The 17,993-nt window shown below is 39.6% G+C and overlaps 1 protein-coding gene across 1 annotated transcript; it reads right to left on the bottom strand.

Moving 5' to 3' along the window:
- Window positions 1–2,126: 2,126 nt before the first annotated feature.
- On the bottom strand, window positions 2,127–16,658 carry ACADM (acyl-CoA dehydrogenase medium chain; the record flags this gene model as incomplete). The annotated part of the gene is made up of 12 exons (XM_082003285.1): window positions 2,127–2,198; window positions 4,679–4,927; window positions 5,617–5,712; window positions 5,791–5,931; window positions 6,788–6,896; window positions 8,070–8,200; window positions 9,041–9,121; window positions 9,208–9,308; window positions 11,962–12,031; window positions 12,143–12,240; window positions 13,016–13,115; window positions 16,635–16,658. 12 exons carry the CDS (start codon window positions 16,656–16,658, stop codon window positions 2,127–2,129), a joined length of 1,272 nt encoding a protein of 423 aa, XP_081859411.1.
- Window positions 16,659–17,993: the final 1,335 nt, after the last annotated feature.

Here is a 17,993-nt window from a genome sequence, read left to right as displayed (position 1 = left end):
GGGCGCGGCGGGGCGGCGCCGGCCCCGCTGCACGGCGCCCGGGAACCCGCCGCGGGCGGGGCCCCCTCGAGCCTTGTGTATCTAGGAAGGCGTTCAGGCTTGCCACGACTATAGGTCATCGTAAAACCGGGAGTGAAGTTAAAGCATACTAACCCCAACTGTGCACTTTCTTGCATCACAGCAAACAGGACAACATTTAGAAATGGCTTCAGTTTCCTTCTGTTATCTCAGTTCTATAGCAAAGCAAATGCAAGAATTTAGTCACAGAGCAGGTAAGGATAACTGTCCTTTTGTTCAAAAAAACCCCTTTGCTTCCTAATTAAAACTGTCTTGGATGATTCTGTTACTGATTACCAACGCTTGGTGCTGGCACTTGTCCCCCACAGAACTATACCAGGCAGGAGCACCATTTTGATTCTATACAAGAAATATTAGGTATAGTGCTGGCTTGCATAGAACACTTAAAAATAAGGTCTATTTTTAATGTATGTCAAATACTTACCCAGGATGTTGCATTATCGGTCTTCCTGCAGCTGAGTGAGCTGGTGATTCATAGTCATTAAACACTTTACTTAAGAAACTAATTTCCCAGGTGGCTTACCTGAGAACTAAGCATTGCAAAACTGATACCTAATGACCATAATTGTACCATCCAGCACTAAATTCAGATGATGGATGAAAGAGACCACAGTGAGGCAAGGACATTTTGGTGAGAAATTGCAATGAATTCAGACTTGTTGAGGTTTGAAGGGACCTCTTGAGGTTACCGAGTGCAAACCACCTGACCAAGCAGGGGCAGCTAGCGTAGGTTTTCCAGGACTGTGTCCAGCTGAGTTTTTGAGTATCTCCACAGGTGGAGACTCCACAACCTTTGCCAGTGTATGCAAACACTCACAATAAAAAAAAGTGGGGTTTTGTGCTCCAGTGGAATTTCATGTGTTTTAATTTGTACCCATTGCCTCTTGTCCTGTCAGTGGGCACTACTGAGGAGAGGCTGGCTCCCTCCTTCCTCTTCATTACATGCCATCAGGTATTTATGCACATACATTAAGATACCCCTGAGCCTTCTCTTGTCCAGACTGAAGAGTCTCAGCCTCTCCTCACATGACAGATGCTTCAGTCCCTTAATCATTTTTGTGGCACTGTGCTGGACTCCCTCCAGTTAAGTCTGTATTTTTCTTGTACTGGGCAGCCTAGAGCTGGACACTACTGCAGGTACAGCCTCACCAGTGCCAAGTAATTTGCTCAAGAAGCCCGGGGAATGTCCATTCTGCCAACGCTGCCAAGGAGGGTCTATCCAAGGTTTAAAAAAAAAAAAAATTGCACAACAATTCCTTCTTCTTGGCTGTTCTTGCTGCAGACATAGTGAAGTATATACACTGATGGAAAGGAATAATAGGTTTAAATACACTGGATTTGAAATAAACACAATCTAGTAAATCATTCTTAATGAGAGGCTATATGCTTTCACTTGAAGTGAATCATCCTAATTGAATATTTACTTGCATGTAAATGAATGTAACGGTGCAAAAGGCCACGTTCTCGCAAGCCGATATGTAAATCCTGAGAACAGACACACATGCAGGCAATAGCAATGCAGGCCTTTGTACTGCTGCACTGGAAAGGCTATCCAGCTGCTGTGGGCAGTAGCATAATAGGAACTAAAGTACAGCTATTAACGTATTTCAGACACTGGACAACTTACCCAAAATACAATTTAAATGATGTGACAAGTAAAATTAATAAAAAACAACCACACTTCTCTTAAAAAAAATTTATTGGAATGCAGCAATGACTGTCAGATAACATTCTGATCATCTAATTTTATAGTGAGAAAGCATTGCATTGTGAGGTTCTCATGTCTCACCCATTTTGCACTTGAACAACCAATCACTTTGGAATTCAGAATGTTTAGATAATAACAGCTTTGTTAGGAATGAAGTGAGGGACTGGACAGGGAGAACAGAAGTAGTGCTCAAAAATGTGCAGAATAAAAAGATTTTGAAGGGAAGTTGTTTTTTTTTTTCTCCATGCCTTTTTAATTCTATTGAGAAAGGCGCACTGAAATCCCATTCCATGAGAACAGACTATACTACAGCAGCACCAGACACACTTTATACATTTCTTTAAGCCTTAAATTTGCCAACATGTTCACGAGCTATGATGATCCTTTGAATTTGAGCAGTTCCCTCATAAATCTGAAAAGAAGAATTGCAGTAATGTTAGCTGATGATTTTTAAAAAGGTTTTAAAGGATCTACACTTTTCAACCTTCATGGCACTAATCCAGCATGGATTAGGATGTGCAGAAAGATAGAGAAAACGGAGAAAATTCCACTGTGACAGAGTAACTACAGTGGGCTAAATGGAGTAAAACTAAATGGGATAAATCCAATACAAGATATTGTTAGACAGTCTTGTTCTCTCAGGTGCTCTTATCTAAACTCAGTAAGGTTCTCATGAAAATAAACAGATGTGGATGAAGAAGGATGAGGAAAATTTCTTATCTTAGGAAGAAAACAGATAATTTAGGTTTTACAAAGTAGGATTTAAAATAATAGGTGGAGGGGAGAAGGTGACTTGTGCTGAAAGTGTTGTATTTTCTTTCACTAGCCTTTCAAGGTCATACCAAATGTTCTCTTTGATCCATTTATTTCCATTGCTTCTTGTTAACTAGTACTCTCCTCCATACAGTTTTGTTTGGGTTTTTGTTTTGTTTTGTTTAATCATATATTCTTGCATTTTCTTCTAGAAACAGTCTGCATCATCCCTCTGTTCTATTTGTTTGCTGGCAGCAAAGTCCAAGATAGACGACAAAGAATATATGAAGCTCTTAACGCCAAAGGAGGTCATATGCTCCACAGGTATACTGCAGTGTAAGGAGGCAAGGGCCAAGGCAACATGGTTTAGGGGTTTATGTGTTTCAGCTCCCAGTTCTGTCAGAACTTGGTTTGGCAAAGTGCTCAAATTCATGCAGATTCACTTACTCACTTATAGGAGTAATATTCCCAAGAATCTTACAAATCTTTTTGAAAATAAAGACGCTATAACCTGAGTTCACATTAGTTTTTTGGTTCAGAAGCAATTGTTCATTCCAAAGTGGATTCTCAGACTGCTCCTGCTTACCCCATGAGAGCAGATTGTGTTTTGTGAATACTAGGTGCCTTTTGGAGCAACCTTTCTTTTGAGGATGAAGTGGAACAGAAAACCACCAAAAATTTAATACTAAATCTGATTAATCTCAACAATTAAAAAAAAAGTCTATTTAGCCATGCATTTATGATGGATCGATGTGATAGAAAATCTAAATAACTGGGATCCTGTAAAATCAATCTCAGCTTTCAAATAAAGTTCTAACTCTCACACCATCTTTCTCTAGAAAAGCATGCACACTGACAGGAAAAAAGCCCAATCATAATAAAGTTCAATTAATCATTCATTTTCTCACTCACAGGAGAGCAATTAGTTCTAAGAACCTTTGAATTCCAAGACAGTGGTTGTCTTTCCTTAAATAGAAAAAAAAAAATTCTTGGCTAGTGAGAATAATAGTTTTCATTTTTAAGTCAGCTGTAAGAGAAATATTAACTACCTAGAATCTTAAGAATGACAGCTGTTATAGCTAACTAACATTACAGGTCATGGTCCACATGCATTTCTCGGTATCACCTATTTTAATATGTTTACCTAGTCACTACTAATGTCATAAAGAGGTGAAAAGATAAAGATTGCTGGTTCTGCTGAACACAATTAAAATATTCTTGCTGGATAAAGAACTCTAGCACAGTATATGCTAATAGAAGAATTATGACATGACGTGGAATAATTCTTGGCAGTAACACTGCAGAAAAAAGGCTGGGGATTATGGGTAACTATGGGCTAAACATGAGTAAATATGAGCGGGTTTTGTTGCTTAAAAAAAGGCTAATCACTCCAGGTTGTGTCACGCTTCTGTTAATACAACACATGCAAGATAATCATTCCATATCGCAGCCAAAGTGTTCTACCTATCTTATGATACCAAAGTTTCAAACAGAGGTTTAAAGCGCAGCAACAAATGAAGAGGCTGGAAACAGGAAGGGGCAAGGAAAAAAAACCCAAACAAAACAAACCAATCAACAAACAAAAAAACCTGCCACACCAACCCACAACTTACAAAGAAAGAGGTGAATAAGCTGCTTTAGTGTTCTGGCTGAGAGGAAAGCTAAACTATAGGCAGGCACCAGTCCAGGATACATATGAAAGGTCAGAGAATTTCCATCACTGAAGGTTTTCAAGAACAGCATTATACATAAACCATCTCTACTTATAGAATACGAAAGCAAGCGGTGGTATTTTGATCAGTTTTTTCTATGGTCTGTTTTTCTAAGAGTTCAAAAGCTTCAAAATTAACAGTCCAAGAATTTCAGAGAGTTACCACATTGGGGGATAAAAAACAAACAAACCAAAACATAATTTATTTCTCTTACGTGGGTTGAGTTGTTGGTCCAGTGCAATGACTTTTGTATATAAGAATTTGCCTGATTTTAATGACTCTTTCTTTAAATTTAAGGATTATTGCTTTCATTCTAGGAACCTTTTTTAAAAATGTGTACATCATGATTTGAAATAAAGTAGCCATTAGCTTATTTTATATAAAATTTATGCATTACTATTAAGATCACATTCTCTCTTTTACTTACCTGGTAGATTTTAGCATCTCTCATTAGTTTTTCTACGGGATATTCAGTATTAAATCCATTTCCTCCAAAAATCTGTACTGCATCTGTAGCTACTTGGTTTGCAATGTCACCAGCAAATGCCTTTGCAATGGAAGCATAGTAGGTATTCCTGCGACCAGCATCGACTTCCCATGCAGCTCTCTGGTAAGCCATCCTAGCAAGTTCCACTTTCATTGCCATTTCAGCAAGCAAGAAAGACACTGCTTGGTGCTATGAATGATGAAATAAATTAGGTTACTATTGCCTGCTTAAAATTCTGTGACATCCAAGAAACATATAATCTTCGTAATATAGTGATCTCTTCAACACACTCAGTAAATTGTACCAGAGGAGTTCCACAGAATATGGATCAAGCTCTCATAATTGTATGTTGAATTACACTTTTAAGTTCTTAATTCTCAAATCCATTTAGTCATAGGGATTAAATATTGAATTATGAAGTTCTTCTTTACTATTTATGAGATTGGTATTACCTTGCTGTTTATTCGTATTTCTTTAAAACGGGTAAGCGGTGTGGTTGGCAATGCATTCTGTTAGTATTAATAATGTGTGTCTTATTTCACATACCACGGAGGTTTTTTCCTTTCCTGAAAATCCCTGTTTATTAGCACTGAAGAACTTAAGTATGTCCTGAGAGTATATGAGTTTCATTTTTTTGTGCAGTTTTCTTTCTGCTTTTACTATTATGATTGATAAATTATACAAAAATTCCTGAAGTTACCCCATAGCTACTTTTACTTAAACGGTGCTGACCTATATTTGTAAACCCAAAAATGGCAGAATATAAAAATTAAGGTAACTCAAAAAAAATCAAGGAATAACCTTGAAAAATCAGTAGTAGTACATCTGGTGTGAAAACATAGCTTTTATTCTCTCTATTTCTGCACCTCTCCACTTACTTCAACAATTGCCTTCCCAAAGGTTTTTCTCTCCAAAGCGTATCTAGTAGCTTCATCAAGTGCCCTTTTTGCTAATCCAACAGCACCAGCTGCTACCTGAATTGAATACAGCACAGAATAAAAAAATCAGAAATCCCTACTATATTTTATAAGTAAGTTATTTCTGATACTTACGGGTGGTCTGGTCTTATCAAACGCTCCCATTGCGATTTTAAAGCCAGCTCCCTCAGCTATCAGTACATTTTCTTTTGGGACTCTCACATCTTCAAAGACAATACCTCTTGTATCTGAGCAGCGTTGACCCATATTCATTTCCTGAAAGGGGATATTTCCAGACATGCAACTAAATTGGATTATTCAATGGTACAATACATTTTCATTCTTTAGGTTACTCAAAGCATAAAGTATGCTTTCTTCCCCCGAAACACTTCATCTAAAAATTACCATATACACGACAAATACTGGTTTTGCACTTGCAGACAAGCATGCCCTTAGTTTATATAATCTGGGCAGTTTATCCTTGTATGACATCAGTTCTGTAGCTGTAATCAGTCTTGTTGCCTTTCTCTAGTTCAACTATATCCTTTGAGATGGGAGTTGAAAAAGTAAAGAATCTTAATATGCAGGCAGTAGACGTATACTACAAGTAAATAAAGAAACGAGCTTGTCAAGTTTTTGTATTCCTTTCCTAATGTTCAATATCCAGTTTTGCCCACTACCAAAAATAGTACTTTTTTTTTTTAAAGCAAGAACTAGCACCAGTGTATCCAAGGCCTCTTCCTCGACCAGCAGTAGCTAACATTAAAGCTCACTGTGTGCATATTTATGGTTAAAATTGTCCAACTTGCTTCTTATCCTTTCAAGGCATACTACTTCTCATTTATTGGCACTTGCCAATAAAGTAGTTCTCAAAGATTCTTTTGCAGCTGTTCATTGTCATGTTACTTTAGACGATTCTGAATAATCCCTTATCTGAATTAATAAAATTATAATTAAGTACGTCTTATGAATAGTTCCTGTATATTGTGAAAATGAAAATATCATTGTATGTAAGACTATGGACATTTTCAGTTACATAACAGTCGTTTTTCTTTAAGGGTAATTTGTTGCATTATTGGTATAGAATTGAACAATACTTCCTGGCTTGTCAAATAACAGATATAGTCTTCACCTTTCTTCCAATTTGGATTCCAGGGCTATCTGCTTCCACAATGAATCCAGTAAAGGCTTTGCTTGCAGGAGCTTTTGGATCCGGATTGGTACGAGCTAGCAAAAAATACCTAGTGTCAAACAAAGAAGAGGAATGCAGCTTATCCTCACAATTAACAAGCAGATACTTTTTATCTAACATGTTAAATATTTTTAGGTGCCTTTCTACCATATAATAAACTCTATCTGTAAATTAACAACCCTTTTTTCTTGCCCCTCTCAAAAATAAACTCAGAGGGAGCGAGAGGGGAATTTTCAAAGACGCAAGATTTCATAAAATTTAATAAAATTACTTCAGATCAACATGCAAAGATACTCCATCTTTTTCATGCATTTTAAGTCTTTATGATGTTATCAGCTTAATGAATAGTACAAGAGAAACCTATTCACAGCATGTACATAAAAATTAATGCTTAGGAAATGCATTCTTGCATGCAAAATGTTATCACCTGATTTCAAAGATCTTAATTTTATTCTTCTAAGTATGTAAATAAGTATTTCTCCTAGAAATTACACAGTTGTAAATCACATTTATGGTGTCCAGTAATGTCAGAAGACACCTGGTAGATTGTCTTTGATGGATCTGCCTTGAACAAGGAAACAAAATAACTAGAAAATCCAGCTTTTGGACAAATGTATACATTTTTTCCACTTGAATTAAGAAGAATTTGTGTGTTGCAAATCAGTGTGATGTGAGACATGATGAAAGAGGTTTGTATTGTAAAGCACCCTCCATAGACATCACAGCAACATCTGCATTCTTTGACAGCTGGAAAATGTCTTCCCTTCAGAAAATAAAAGGTAACACCACAATCCAGCAGTGTTTCTAGCTTCACTGGAAGTGAGATCAGAAGCAACTGACCTCAGTCACCACAACTACAAAGCAAGGCAGCTAGTAGTATGAGCCTTTTGAGTACTTGGCAAGTTAAATATACTGTTGCTGTCCTGCCCTTAAGAAAAAGCAGAATTAATTTTGTTTGATAGCCACAAGACTTGAGAGGCCTTCTTGAGTGAGGAGTCGTCATGTCATTGCTCATTTTCCTTTTTAGGCTTTGCACAACACTGAGACTGCATTCTTACATCCTATCCTGATGAACTGGTCAGAGATTAAAGTGTAGTATGTTGAAACACAATAAACATTCAGATTTGTAACAGGTCTTTAAAGAATTTAACTTGGGGGCACGGGGGAAGCCACTATGCAGCATAATAAGAGAAAACATAACTTGAGTTATCAGTTAACACACCAGTTTGCTTTCCCACCATTTGTGATCCACATCTTCTGACCGTTAATAACGTATTCATCTCCTTTCTTCTCAGCCTTTGTTTTTATACCAGCCACATCAGAGCCTGCTCCAGGCTCTGTTACACAGTAAGCCTAAAAGAAAATAAAATGCAAAATCTTGAGGAGTAAAAGTTCTGGTTTTAGGCAACCACAAATTATTGCAGACTATATGCATCAAACTGATCTGTAAAAGGTTTAAGTGAACTGCATGGTAAAACCCAAAACATTAAATAAAACAAAAACAAAAGAACCCAACCCAAAAAAACCACAACAGCTGTCTGAGCAAGAATCCAAACATACATGGGTTAATTTTCTTTACAAATCCATAATAATACATTAAATTGTCTTTTACTTTTAATGAAACAGAACCGTTCTGTAACCTTTAAGTAATTACTTCCTCAGGCTTCACAAACTCTGATCTGAAAGCTGAGGATCTTTAAAATCTGAAAATAACAGCACTAAGTAACATTTTCAGTTTATTGCGTCCTTCATTTTATGAGGCTTAGTTGTTCAGATTTTAATGCACTGCACATGAATCTTTACCTCTTTCTATGTAACAAGTACTGCTTATATAATATTTAAAATCACAAATAGAGTTTAATTCCCATCCAAGTTGAGTTTCCCCTTATACAAACCTCATATTTTTCTTAAACACCTATACCCCCCTCTTGAAAGTGAGAGAAAAGGTACTAATTTTTGGTAAGTGACTTAGGATGGGGACAATTTTCCAAGTCATATCTTCTATTGGCTTATTGCATGTATCTCATTAGCTAGTCCCTGACTTTCAGTAAATGCCACTGTTTATTTACAAACCAAAATGGGCTAAGTTGTGAGTATGTGAGAGTTGGGGGGAAGAGGAAAAAATAAAAAAAAAGAGAGTAATACCGATTAATGTAGTTTAGGAACATTCTACAGCGTAGCAGTTACACTTACACACATCATTGGTTCCTCTGTCATTCTTCCTAAGTACTTTTTCTGCTGATGCTCACTTCCTGCAATGATTACTGGCATTTGCTGAAAGAAAATATTTAGATAATGAATCCATCTTTTTCAAGTGCACAGATTCTAGTTTAAGGGATGTAAGAAAAGACAGAACGTACCCCTAGGGAATTTGCTTCAATGGCAGTTTGAACCCCTGTACATCCATAAGCTAACTCTTCCGTAATAAGGCATGTTTCAAAACTGCCAAGGCCAAGACCACCTATAATTGAAATACGTAATTTGCTAAAATGGTTTTAAATTGTAACATATTAGTGATTTACACATATTAATTAACAAAAACGTATTCCCTCACATACATTCCACTGTGTTTGATTAGACATTCCCATACCAGTTTTTTAAATAAAGTTTTGTCAGAAGAGTAACAGGTGTTTTGAAAATTACATGTCACAGTTCCAGGGTTATTGTGTGACTAATGTGGGACACGTTGCACAAAGTGGCAAGAATGTACCACTTGAATTTTTTTTACTACTTTACATTTGAGAATTAAGAGTTCTTAGCAAGCAGAGAAAGGGCTCCTGAGCTACCACAGCACTTAAGGGTGGGGGGAAGTGTCCATGTCAGTCAGACAACCAACTCAGTAACCTGTTTCTGACAGAAGCCAACGCTTTGGGAAGTACATACAAGTAACAATAACAATACAACTACGCTTCCTCAAAAATATTTTCCTGAGCCTTCAGGTCACTTCCTCAGCCAAAGAGATAACTCTCTTTGGTATCTTTGTTATGCTAACCCTTGACAGACATTTCTTATGTGAATTTGCCCAGTCTCTTTTTGAATCTATGTAAAATGTTAGCATCAATATCATCCAGGGGCAATGAGTTTCACAAATTAACTACACACTATGTGTAGAACCATCTCCTTTCATTTATTTTGAACCTGCCATCTGCTGACTTAATTTGACGCCTTCTAGTTACATTGAAAGGGACAGTGAACTATCAATCCCTTTTCACACTTTCCATGACACTGACATTTTAGTAGCTTCTGTATGAGAAACTACATCTCACACAGAAGATACATCTTTTATAACTTTTGTCATCCTTTTAGGAACCTTTTCCACTTCCACGATACTCTTTTGAGATGGAAGGATCTGACTACACAATGAATTAAAGAAAGTGCAACTTGGATTCAGGCAGTAGCATAACAATGCTTTCTGCTTTTTTCTTCATTCCCTTAAAGGTCACTTCTGACCTTATGATGTTCACAGAACTATATATTATAAACCCAAAAATCTCTTTTTTGAGAGGTAGTAACTAGTTCAGAGAATACCACTTCTCTGTCAAGTTCAGATGGCTTCTTTTCCTTCACATGTGCATCACTTTTCCTTTTTTGAATTGCATTTGCTCTTTTTAAGTCAGTTTCATGACCTTCTCCTGCAGCTCTTTGCACCAGCCTCGTCTTTTCTACACTAACTTAGTATTATCAGTAAACTCTAACACCTCCATATTGACCTCCTTTTCCAGTTTATTCATAGGTATTCCAAATAGCACAAAACCCAGCAAGACTGTGCTGCCAATTTTTCCACTATGAAACCTGATGATTTTAAAAACTGATTCTGGAAGTTCAAGCATTCCGTATCCATCAGGCATCCCTTGTTCATACACTTACTAGCTACTTCGGAGAACTCCAGTGATTTTATAAGCCTTGACTTCTTTTCACAAAAACCCTTTGCCAGCATATCATGTTTATCTGTGCCCATTATTTCTCTACTTCATCTTACTTACTCTTAATTTACATAGTATATCAGGCTTACTAGTATGTATTTTCCCAGATTCCCTTGGAGACCTTTTAAAGCAATGGTGTCCAATTTGCCACTTGCAATTTTTCATTTAATAATCAAGTGATTATACACTGCAGTAGTTCAGCTATTTCAGCCTTTACTTTCTCTTGAATTTGTGGCTGAATAAGTCTGGTCCTCACAATTGCTTCTTCTGTCTCTTTGTTCCCTAACCTAATTTATTAAATTTTTGATACAAGATATACCCTTTGACTGGTCTTCCAAAAAAAGGGTCTGCTATGGACACTTCCCTAACCTTTTTTTCAGGTAATATAAATGCAAAAAAGAAAATAATTTAATTTTTTTTCTATAGTTACACATATACCTAAACACTGCCAAAGCACTGCTGTATTGCACCTAATACAACTCTACAACTCTCTCCACAACTACTTGAAAGGGGGTTGTGGCGAGATGGGTGTCGGTCTCCTCCCAAGTAACCAGCAACAGGATGAGAGGAAATGGCCTCAAGTTGCACCAGGGGAGGTTTAGACTGGATATTAGGAAAAATTTCTTTACGGACAGAGTGGTCAAGCATTGGCACAGGCTGCCCAGGGAGGTGGTGGAGTCGCCATCTCTGGAAGTGTTCAAAAAACGTGTGGACGTGGCGCTTCAGGACATGGTTTAATGGGCGTGGTGGTGTTGGGTTGATGGTTGGACTTGATCTTAAAGGTCTTTTCCAACCTTAATGAGTCTGTGATTCTGTAATCTAAACTGAAAAATTGTCCTTATGGAAAAAACTCTTAAATTGCTTCAGCCTATGTCAGAGACTAGAACAAAATATGACTTTCTAATTTCTCTGCCTTATCAGCTGACACAGTGCACCAGGGGAACACTAGGCAGTTGTAATCACCACAGGAAAATCTGGTCATAAATTACTAAATCATAATCTGACTAATTTGTCTCCTGATTACATCCACACCTAGTAATACTTGTATATGTCAACCTGCCTACTAATTAAATTTAGATCATTCATGTATGCAACTGTTTATTTTATACAGAAACCATAATTACACATAAAAATCTCACCTAATGCCTTTTCTGTGTTTCATTTTGTAGATTGAAAAGAATGTTTACTTACCACAGCTTTCTGGTATGTGTGAGTTCATAAGACCAAGTTCCCAAGCCCGTTTTATAAGTGGAAAAGGATACTGAAATAGACAGGAAAAACCTCACCTTCTCATTCATCACAATCGATATTTTAAATTTTATGCAGGTTAAGATAAAAGTCTATGTTTTCCCTTATACTATGGTAGATTTACCTCTCCAGTTTTGTCATATTGTGCAGCAACGGGAATAATTTCCTCCACAGCAAATTTACGAGCAGTAGCTTGAAACTCTTTCTGTTCATCGGTAAGTTCTATTAAAAAAAAAAAAGAGGTCACAAATTCTCACCTTTAATTTTGCCAGTTGTCAGACTATGGGAGAAGAGAAAACAAGAATGCCCTTCCAGGACAACCCAAACCACCACTTCTGGGGCCTCTCCAGGAAGCAAAAAACCTCAGCTTCCTCTTCCTCCTGGGAGAAAACCTCCACTGCTCTCTCTCCAACACCTACAATGCACGCACTTACTTCTGACAAAATTATCCACAAAACATTGAAAATGGAGTAGAGAGGACTGTGTAACATAAAACAAGAAGAATGCTGTGCTAATTAAATGAAGAAAGAGAAGGAGGCAGATGTTGTCTGAAGATCCCGGCTATTCAGTTTCAAACATCTAGCTGCTGACACACTAAATTTGCTTTATGTATATAATATGCCAAGATGAGGATGAATTTCTTTATAACATTTCCTTACAACTAAGTTCAACCATGACTACTTTAGTTACTTTAACATTGTGAATGGCAATGTGAGATAATTAGTCAAAGCTAGGACACTTTGGCAATAAAAAAGCTTTAGACAGACATGAGTTAAAAAAAGAAGAAAATCTTACAAACACTACACACACACCTGACTTGCCTGAGCTGCGGAAGAAAGTAATTTTGGTTTTCAGACTTTTTTTTAGAAAAGAATAGAAACCTATTTAGAATAAACACCTTCATTTTAAATTCATGTTGAACTGCAATATAGGATTTTTTTTAACTCTGCAATTTGCCCTTAATTGCTGTATTTCTTTCAAAAACTGTAATACTTACCAAAGCTAAAGCCAGCTCCAGGTTTGCCTATATGTAAGTTTTGAGCAGGTTTACTAGCATGTGACCTCCATCCATGCCCTGCCATGGTTTGAAGCATTTGCTAAAGAGAAAAAGAACATGAGGTGTAAGATCTTTACAGCTCAAGTCTCCTAAAGCTACTAGCCTGAGTGCAGCACAACTTTAAATGTAGAATTCCTCTTTAAAAACAGTATCACATCAAGTATAATACAATTACTACAGTGATAAAAAGAATTCTCCGCTACCTTAGGTTTTGTTCCTGTGGCAAGCAGCGCTCACATGAACTGACAGCTACACCAGGAATCCCAGGCTTTAACAGCACTGAGCGTGAGTGAACTGCCATATCCTCTTTTAAGTATTGCACAATTGATTATTTAAAAATAATTAAGCATAATTAAAATTTATGTTCACAGAGACATAGCAATATGTATTTCTTTCATTTATACATACACTCATCACACCTGATTTTCTTGCCCACTAGTAAATAGTCTATCTATCCAATGTCTACCTACACGCAGATTTAGCAAGACTTTCAAAACAACCTACCTATTAACCAATATCTATCAGAATATTTTTATAATGTCCCAGGCTCATATCTGCTTTCTTTTAATAAGCTGCTGCCAGGGACACTTAGTGATTATTGTTATTATACTCTAAATCAGACAGAACTCAGCAGACTATCTGAAGTTTATTTTTGTTCCTAATACTTGTCTCAAATTTATTCTTTTTCAGTGCTTTCTTTGCTTTTTTATGTTTAGTGCCCACAATTATTATTGTTACAGCCATTTTCAGAATGCCTCAATACTTGTGCAAAAACGTGTCCGTTTTAAAAGGTTGTTTTACTCTCTTTCATTCTTCAACAGTTATGAATCTCTGAAATGTTGGGGAAAAAAGTGAAAAATATTTAATTGGATAAATTTCTAGAAAGACCCAAATCAATACCCTGCAAAAACAAATTAGTCTAAATACTAAGAAAAGGCTTGTTCTTTATTTCCTTATGTGAAAAGAACAAACAAAACAAACCACATGATCAGATCAGTCACTTATTTTGTAACATTAAAAAACCTTAATTAATGATAATAGTGCAAAAACATCACAGAAATTTTACTGGAAACTCTAGAAGACAAGGAAATTACAGAAAGTTACATAGCTGAGGTGGCAACAAGTAGCTTCAAAATAAAGTTGTGGTAGGTAACTGTGCTCTTTATGCAGAGACGGTTACAAAGTCACGCCACAAGAAGCAGGAAGAACACAGGCAATAATAGGTATCAACACAGTGAAAAAAAGCCTTTCCAGAGGATACTGTAAACACCTATAAAATTGAAAGGTGAAGAAATGCAGAAAGATCACTGCTAGGCATAGAAGAGGGGAAGGCTATGACATAATTGAATACTGAACTGTCAGGCCAGTTTATTAATAGTTCAGGATTGCATTTTCCAGTAGGCAATACATTATTCATTTCAAGTTTTCACAAGCCACAGACATTGCAAAATGGTTATCTTGCTAAGACCACGCCTACAGAGAAAACCAAACCAAACAAACAATACCAACAAACATCTAGAAAGTCCTCAATCTTTCAGAATGTTTTATACCTTATTTTACCCAGGAAAAGACAAGGTTGAAAAAAAGCCAGATGATTGTAATAATTATTTTTATTTTCTTTTGAGAAGCAGCCCTTTATATAGAGTCATACATAGCTTTGGCACCAAAATGTTTTGTCTACACTAGAAAAAGGACTGAATTCCAGCGAATGCTAAAAGTGATACCCTGTATGAAAGAAGCTGACAAATTTATACTACAGAACCTAATGTCTATTGTGGTTCTTGCACCAGCATAGTATGCGAGGTCAACACTGAAGGTTACTCCGGAAAAACTCGACACTCCCTCCCCCCCAACAGAAATGTGAATTAGACCGGTGGAATTCATACCTGGAAGTTGCATGAGTGATCAAGTGACACAGGATCATGGTTTGCAACATGCAAAAATTTGGATGACCATATGTCTGCTCTGTCAACTTTCCTATTGCTTGACTCAGAGGAACCATTAGATTCAGTGACAAGCTACTGCTTGTCTTTACCACCGCAGTGCCCAAAGAACTACAGAACTTGTTTGAAAAGCTGAATGTCACAGAAGATAGGGCAACAACAAGCTAAGGTCACTCACCTTGATTCTCCCTCACATAACTCAGGACAAAAATTAAAAGAGTTGTCAAGAGCAGTTTGTTGCTGGGGTAACGTGCCAGTAGGCTGAACTTGAAATACCAATGCCCTATGGTAGGCATTAACTAACTGTTGGCTTCCCCTGCCTAAAGCATTGCTCTCGACCTGTAAAACACCAACTGGCTTCAGATGGAGACTTCTTCCCTCATTGTCACTGTCAGAGCAACACTCTGGACACATAGTGAAGCTGCATCTCTTCGGGAGGAAATAACATTGCTGCCAGGCAGCTCTGATGCAGCCTTCCAGTACTTAAAGGAGGCTTCGAAGAAAGATGAGGACAGACTTTTTAGCAGGGCCTGTAGCGATAGGACACGGGGTAACGGTTTTAAACTAAAAGAGGGTAGATTTAGACTAGATATAAGGAAAGCATTTTTCACAATGAGGGTGGTGAAACCCTGGCCCAGGTTGCCCAGAGAGGTGGTCGATGCCTCATCCCTGGAAACATCCCAGGTCAGGTTGGATGGGGCTCTGAGCAACCTGATCGAGTTGAAGATGTCCCTGCTCATGGCAGGGGGGTTGGACTAGACGGACTTTAGAGGTCCCTTCCAACCCAAAGATTCTGTGATTTTATGATGAAGGGCCCTTCAGCTAACTTAGACTCATGAATGAGTCTGGAAATGGGGAAACCAGAAAAAGGCCTGTGTAAATGCTAAAGAAGGTACTACCTGAGTTCTGAATAATTTTTAGTTTCTAAGTTGAAGCTAGGAGGTTATTGGTGGTTCAGTATAGCAGAACGTTAGTACTTAAAAAAAACTATTATACATCACACATATCTTTTAAAACTAGCACATATAGTACAGCTAGGTATGCTTAAGGAAATGCATTGTATAAAATACCCTGAACTATAAGCCATGATGTTCTGAAGCCGTCTCCACTATTTAAGTGGGAAACGGGAGGTGCCAGACCAACACAGGGTTTTTCTGAAGACGTCGCAGCGTGGCCCTTGGCACATGAGGAGCCCCAAGGTTGTGCAACAGCTCAGCTGAAGAATAACAGATGCTGACACCCATTTAGACCATTGACATTAAGGCCACAAGCTCACAGATAACAATGCGGAGGCAGGAAAAACGCAACAGCGAGTGGACTTCAGCCCTGCACAGCCCTGCGCTGCGGGACAGCCCCTCGGCCTACCAGCTGTCGCGGCCAGGAGCGGACGGTCACGGCGGCAGGAGCGGGGCTTGCCCGCGGCAGCCGCCAGCGCTCGCCGCCCCTCGCCCTGCGGCGCGGTCCTGGCCGCCGCCGGGCCCTCTGCCGCCCGCCCGGCCTCCACTCGCCGCCCGCCAGCAGCGCCTCGCCCCGCCCCGCCCCGCCCCGCCCCGTCCCCCCGGCTCTCCTGTGCTCCAAGCGCTCGCGCCGCGCCGCTGCCCGGCCCGGCCGCTCACCCGAGTAGCCCTCAAAGCAGCCATCTTGGCGGGGGCGCCTGGCGGGGCGGGGCGGGGGCGGGGCCGCGCCCGCCACCCGCGTAGACGAGCGCCGAGGCGGGGGGCTGGGGGGGGCTGAGCCTGAGCCTGAGCCTGAGCCTGAGCCTGAGCCTGAGCCTGAGCCTGAGCCTGAGCCTGAGCCTGAGCCTGAGCCTGAGCCTGAGCCTGAGCCTGGGCCTGGGCCTGGGCCTGGGCCACGGCCCCGTGCGGGCTGCCCGACCCGCGCCGGCGGGGAGAGCCCGGTGCTGAGGCTGTCCGGTCTCGGGCGGAGGTCCGCGGGGGCGTGGAGCGGGGCCGAGCGGCCCGCCACGCTGTGGGGTCGGGCCGGCCTGGACGGATCTAGGCGCGGTGGTCGCCCCGCAGCCCGTCCAGCTGAAGGGCCGTTTATTTCATTTACCGCTTGCTCCACAGGGCCTGGGGAAGGCGCGGGCCTGTTGGTGGCAGGCGGGGGGCTTTCACCCTTCCCCAGCAAGGCAGCCCACGCAGCGGCCCGTGCACTGCCGGGAAGGAAGCACGCCTAAGACTCGAGTCAGTTCGCATTCTGCGTGCCGGGTCTCCCGGGCTGCCTCCCACCGCCGACATCTTCTCCCTGTTTGCAGGAAAGTGCCTGTGACCTGTTTAATTGTATCTTTGCCCCTCAGGGAATCATAAACTCGTGTTTGGAGGTGTACCAGGAACTGGGGTGTGACGGGGACTGGGGCGTGGGCTCGGCTCACCCCCAGCTCTGCTGCGCTTGTGCCTGTCACAATTTTCTGCTCCGTGCACAACACACAGTATGTGCCTGGACTCCGTCTCTTTCCAAGAACTTCTAGGCTCATAACCACAAAAGAACACAATCTATTGGCATTGTAACCAAGGTGGTAGAGAATTAAAATAAAATAGGGTTAGAAAATAAGATTGTGAATTTGTAGCAAGTTGTAACTATAAGAACATTATGCACCAGCAATGCTGCTCGAGAACCCACCTAACCCTTCCCATCTTGATTTAATTATCAAGGAGTTAAGTGTAACATTGTGATCATGATATTATGTTTTGTTCTAATAACATGTAGTCAGAAAGAAGGAACACCTTGGTCAGTTCTATGGTCCGGTGGGTAGGTAATTATTCATTCTATAGTCTTGTCTTAAAATAAAGGACTGTGGGGTGAATGATTGCATATTGGACCGACTGAGAGGAGGGGTTAAGGGAATCTTAGCAGTTAATTAGTAGATAAGGTTTGAAATCTTGTTAGCTATTTTGTAAAGTAACTAAAGCAGGAGATATGTAGTTCCTTACAAAGACAGTTCCTGATAAACTGACAGGAGTGAGAAGACTTGTGGC

This window comes from Phaethon aethereus, assembly GCF_964289735.1.
Source record: "Phaethon aethereus genome assembly, chromosome: 8".
Lineage (NCBI taxonomy): Eukaryota > Metazoa > Chordata > Aves > Phaethontiformes > Phaethontidae > Phaethon > Phaethon aethereus.
This window is presented reverse-complemented; position numbering and strand designations above follow the sequence as displayed.